At 27.6% G+C, this 5,925-nt stretch overlaps 1 protein-coding gene across 3 annotated transcripts; it reads right to left on the bottom strand.

Annotated features, from left to right (window-relative positions):
• Positions 1-1,848: 1,848 nt before the first annotated feature.
• On the bottom strand, positions 1,849-4,411 carry LOC8283701 (protein SODIUM POTASSIUM ROOT DEFECTIVE 2). 3 transcript variants are annotated; one of them, XM_048378536.1, is made up of 3 exons: positions 4,256-4,411; positions 3,671-3,864; positions 1,849-2,269 (listed from the first exon to the last, which is right to left on the bottom strand). In XM_048378536.1, the coding sequence occupies exons 2-3, from the start codon at positions 3,792-3,794 to the stop codon at positions 2,001-2,003; spliced, it is 393 nt and encodes a 130-aa protein (XP_048234493.1). In that variant the 5' UTR covers positions 3,795-3,864; positions 4,256-4,411; the 3' UTR covers positions 1,849-2,000. The 3 variants fall into 3 exon arrangements, with proteins under 3 accessions (XP_048234493.1, XP_048234437.1, XP_002521303.2); XM_048378480.1 differs by having other exon boundaries at positions 3,671-3,769; positions 4,256-4,407; XM_002521257.4 differs by having other exon boundaries at positions 3,671-3,950; positions 4,256-4,405.
• Positions 4,412-5,925: the final 1,514 nt, after the last annotated feature.

Raw genomic sequence — 5,925 nt, 5'->3', positions numbered from 1 at the left:
CATATCCAAAAATAGATTTAGAAGCCAACTTATTTATTTGTGTATCTTAGTCTTTAATTTTTATTGTTTAACGGGCTATTCCCTATATATGTGACAGTTGTATTTCTTACAAGCGTCCATTATAGCATGTGAGTTCCTCTTAAGTGTAACCGATTTTATTAAGCCAACCTATATTTGATTTGTTAGCCTACTTAACTATTTGATTATGTACAAAAGCCCACTTAATAGATTATGCATTTAATTCTAACCTTTGGACCTAAATGGACTACTTTTTATGATAAAGTCCAATTGGGGAATTCTTAATCTAGTGTAGCCCAATTAATTAATTAAAGCATGGCAAAACTCACCAAGTCTATATGGATTTTAATTTAAGTCCATTCTACCATCAATTAATCTAATGGACTACTTTTTCATATTAAGGTCCAATTTTAAGCCCAAAGTCTATTTGCCTAATTTTAATTAAGCATTCACAAAACAGATGTTTGGCATCCATCAGTATAATACATAAGTTAAAGTGCAGGAAATTAAATCTAACTATTACAACTTGATCCTGATCATATGGATATTGATCAAACACTTGAGATACCACGATGGGTTTATCATCTTACATTAGAAGCAAGCAATCGATCTCATATGATTGAAGTATAGGGATACTAAGATAAAACATGTGGATGCTTGCTACAAGAACAAGTACATTGAACAAGACCCTCTAGAGTAATCCATATGGAAGTCATTACCCCTATGGCTATGGATAATTACTCTAATAAACGATTACATAAGCTAAGATCCTTAGACTTAAGATAATCTATTAATGCCATGTGAGGACTATTATACTTTGATATTATCTTATGTCCTCCTAACCATGAGGTGCTTAAGTGATAGTAATTGGGTATAATAAGAGTCATATGGAGATAATAAGATTATCAACAAAGTATTTATTACCCAAGATAATTATTACATGGGACCACATACTATAGTTTTTTGATAATGCATTAACTTATACAAATCCTTGCGGAAGGTAGTTGAACATATTGATTATGAATTGGGATTCATAGATCAAGTTCACAAGTTAATTGCATTGTATTAAAAAAAATGATCGGATTAAATATAGAATTGACACTTGAATCCATACTCTATGATCTAATTAGGATATAAGGATAATGAAAGGATTGAATTACATTGGATAAATCGTCTACAACAAGGTTGATTAGTTGGCACTATCCATCCTACACATTTGGGTGGTTATGATACATTGCTTGATGTCAATCTTGATCTATAAAATATAAATTAAGTTAATTAGATAATTTCATAATTCATTGCCAATATGTTAGGAACCTTTTGGGTCACACACAAATAGGCTTAAAGTTGAAATTAAAATGAGACTTAAGATTGGGCTTAAGCTTCTATGTATTGAGCCTAATTAAAAGTTAATTAGTTTAATGCATATTAACCTAAAATATTTGGCTATGAGGGCCTTGTAACTATGCTTATATATTTATTAAATTAAATTAGTCTAAACAAGCCCAATTAAAATCTAACTTAAGAGTAAGTAAGGCCTTGCTTGTTCCAACTTAATAAGATGTTCTAGGAATATATTAACAAGCTGCCAAACCTCATAGGGTTGGAGGATTTCCTCACCCCCTTGGACGTGCGCCGGAGCAATTTTCTTATTTTACATATTTTTGTATTTAAAGAGGGGAGATGGTAATTCTTAAGGTTTTTGGTAGGGGTGACCATGATTCGATTAATAATTACTTTTTATTTTATTATTTTATTTTTTATTCATTAATAATTTTTTATTTTCTATAAAACAATTAATATTAGTTAAATTGTATTTGAATTCTCTTCTTTATAGGATAATAATGTGTATTATTTTGATTTTTTAGTGCGAACCGTACACTTTCGAGTTTTTAACAAGATACATTGAATTTACACATACATATGATTTATAATGCAAAATATTAATTACATGAAATTGATTATTAGGTAGCGACAATTACTTAAAAGGAAAGTGATCTAGTGAAGACCTTTGTCCAAGCCTTCCAGTTTAAACTTAAAGAGTGAGCCTTGAGTAAGGATAAAGCAGGCTTGAAGGGAGGGGATGACAATGGTGATTCTTTTTTTTCCGTTTGTGTTATGTTGTCTTCTTCATTCCAAAATCGAGCTTCTTTTCTCTTGCTTTTCATGGTTGCTAATACATCATATTTGTTGCATATTCCCCACACTGTTACTTTCTGTTGATAGTAATCTACATTTACAGAATAAATTCCTGCAATGCATTTCCACAAAAATAAAAAGAAAAGCATAAAAGTATTTTAAGAATATACTTAATTATAACTCCTTGTATTTGTTCTTTTTTATAGCTATAAAATTGTATAATCGTATCATAATTTAGTATTATACATATATATATATATATATATATATATATATATATATGTATAATTTAGATTTTATATATATGAAAATATTTCTTTTACTAAAGGTATATTTCCAAGTTCACGAAATATTTTGATCTTAGATTTCAACTCTAATATAGCGGTAGCTATAGTTATTTTCTTTAATTATTGATTTTTTAAATTTTAATTTAATTTAATATATATTTACAATCTAATTTTTTTAATAATATTCAAAATATATGCATAATATAAATAAATATATTAAATAAAAATACATCACTAAACAAAGCTTAAATTTAAAAAGATAAATTTAAATATTTATTAAATTATATTAAAAAATAAAATATTAAATCGATTAAAATCGAATGATATAAATACATATATATTAGGCATATTTTATTTTACATTTATGGATGGGCCGGATCTAAAAAAACTTCATTCTCCACTATTCATGCATGATGACTAGAATAAGGGGACCTTTAGGCGACAAGCACATGTTACTTTCTTGTAAGGATTTAGTAGATTTATTTGATGAATGTTATGCTTCAACTATACCGCATGTGCTATGGCAGCAGCCCACAAAAAGTGACAGCTGAATTCAATGGACAAACACAAATACTTGTTGTGGTATGTTTACCCGGCCCATGTCTAAATTGTGGGTCTATAAGTCTCATTTTCGGCCTTAACCAAGAATCGTAAAAAATCTAGTTTTATCTTGGATTAGTTATATAGGAAGTCTCCAATCTTATGATTGCAAAGTAATCATTAGAAGCCAATCAGGGATTAGTCTAGCTAATATTCTCACTTATATAAGAATTGTTGTTTACCAATCATCAAAACTGGTGGGTACTGCTATTTATTATTTTCATGATAAGTGATAGAAAATAATTATTTCTATTGTGTATCTCATCGTTTACTAGGCTTTTAAAAATTAAAAGAAATTAATATAAAGTATGTAATATTTTTTTAAGAAAAATAAAGGCTAAAAAAAACCCCACAATAATTGTAGAAATTTCAAGTTTAAATTAATTGACACCAAATCTCTTTTGAAATCTTAAATAATCAATTAAGAAAAATGAAAACTGATGATTGTTTCTCAACTTTGAATAAGGTAATTAAGTCTAGGGTTGCATAAAACTTGACCAAATCGACTAAATTGATTATTTAAACCATCGAATTGGTGTAATTAAAATTTTTATTCATTAGCTGATGAAACAGAACCATAAAAGGAAAGGAAAAAGGAGAGAGAGAGAGAGAGTGATAAATGTTACCTTTGAGATGGGACAGGGTCTTCCTTACTTTCCTCTCACAACCATAGGAATACAGAGGGACCATCATCTCTACGTACTGTGCCTCCACATTTTTGGAAGCTGGAACAATTTGCATATTCGCCATCTCAAAATTTATCAATTACAGAATCCAAAATATTATCGGTTCTTGTGCCCTTATATGCAGCTTCTGACCCCTAAGTACAAGTTGGTCCATCAATATATAGGATTGTGAATGCCTTTATAGAATATATACATATCTAGCTTGTACACATTGGTGGCCCTGAAAAAGGAAACTTATCTAGTTAATTATAACTCCCTTTTTCACTTTTTCCTTTTCATTTTCTACAAGTAATTGTTTATCCTTTACTGTTCATGCGGATTTCTGTTGTTTAATTTGGAAGGTTCATGTTATAAAGATGCTTTAATGAATACTCAAGCAGCTATACTTCCTACATGTAATTGGTTTAGGATTAGTGACATGGGTGAGTGTAAAAAGGAGTCAGCAGCTACATTTGTTAAATCAAAAGGGCGTTTTGCAGGTAACCCTGTACCAAAAAAGAGAAAAATAAAGGCGTACTGCAGTACCTTTTGATGGAATCGGGTTGAGACTCTCTGTCCCACAGCATTTCACTGCAGCCATGTGGGTTGTGTTACCTTATCAATGAAGTTTGCATTTGGGAAATTGGAACCGGGGAACCTAATAAAGATTTTGAAATTTCTTAATACTTAGATAAATATATTATAATGAATAAGATAGTTTGTTATTTAAAATTAATAGATATGTCTCACTTAGTATATAAGTAGAGACATATATTAAAATAAGAATATTGCTAAATATTTATATTATATTTAGTTGAAATCTATAAAATTTATGGAATTCATTTATAAATTTAAAGTTATGTGATTTGAATGAAGTGAAAATTAATTTATAATTTTACATATTTAAATTTATGTAAAATTGGTCATAACTAAATTAAATTCTAACAAAATAGATAGAATTTTCAAATGAATTTCACATTTGTAAATATATTTATAATATTAAAATATATTTTTTAATTTTTTAATTTTTAATTTTTTTCTTTTATGTATTTTTTTAAATAAAATAAGTTTTTTAATAGATTTTAATCAAGTATAGTTTTAGATAAGATTCGGTTTTATGTTTGAGTATTAGTACTCAAGGCATCCACTCTCCATTTTCTTGGGTGCTCTCTTTCTTCTTGGTAATATGGCCATCACATGCATGCATGTATTCTTTCCTTATGCCACCCAATCTTAAATTCCTACCTTGATAATATATGTTATTACTCTTATCGTTATAGTCTAATTTGTGTATAGATTTAAATTGGCAAGGAAAATTACCGGGAAGATATATATAATTTGATACTCTATTCTAAGAGATAATGATCGTAATTGTCACTTAACTTTACTTTAGGTTTTATTTTGGCCATTAGTTTTTTTTTTTTTTTTTCATTTTATTTTGGTCACTCAGTTTTCTTTTGAGTAGTAATGTTGGTCATTATGTGGTGAATATATATAAAAGATGATATATTTAAATTGCCTTATAATTATGTCACACATATCTAAGACTTAATCCCAGTTATATTAGCGATTTAACTCATTATTTTGATGAAGGTATAATATCTTCATTAATTATGTCATTTATTAACATGTGGTTCTTTTATTTATAATATACTCAATATCTTAAGATTAATGTAATTTTATTGTTTAGATCTAATCATTAATCTAAGAAAGATAATGACTAGAATTAAGCTTAGACACGTATCATACAATCATATAAAAATTTAAACACGTAAATATACTTTTATATATTTATCATGTAGTGATCACTATTGCTATTAAAATAAAAATTGAGTGACCAAAATGAAACGAAAAAAATAATAATGAAACATAAAGGAAAATTAAGTGATTATTACAGTCATTTATCCCTCTATCCTCATGACAATCTTCTCAGTTTTAATTGTTTGGTTAGATGAAAGTGCAATAATAAATAAATATATTCATTAACAATTCACAAATGAAAAGAAAAATCATAATAATAACTTGAGATTTTTTTAATGAATCATCACGTAAAGTATTTATTCTTCTTCTTTCCAAAAGTTGGCACCTCGAGTATTTTTCTTGTGCGTAATACATTTATTTAGTATATTCTGAAATATATTTTAAAAATATTATATCTTGATTGATAAAAATAAGTGAATTATTAGAGATATTGTATACTCTTTGTAACTGATTTA

This window comes from Ricinus communis, chromosome 1, assembly GCF_019578655.1.
Source record: "Ricinus communis isolate WT05 ecotype wild-type chromosome 1, ASM1957865v1, whole genome shotgun sequence".
Classification (NCBI taxonomy): Eukaryota; Viridiplantae; Streptophyta; class Magnoliopsida; order Malpighiales; family Euphorbiaceae; genus Ricinus; species Ricinus communis.
The sequence above is the reverse complement of the archived record's forward strand: the minus strand, read 5'-3'. Positions and strand labels throughout refer to the sequence as shown.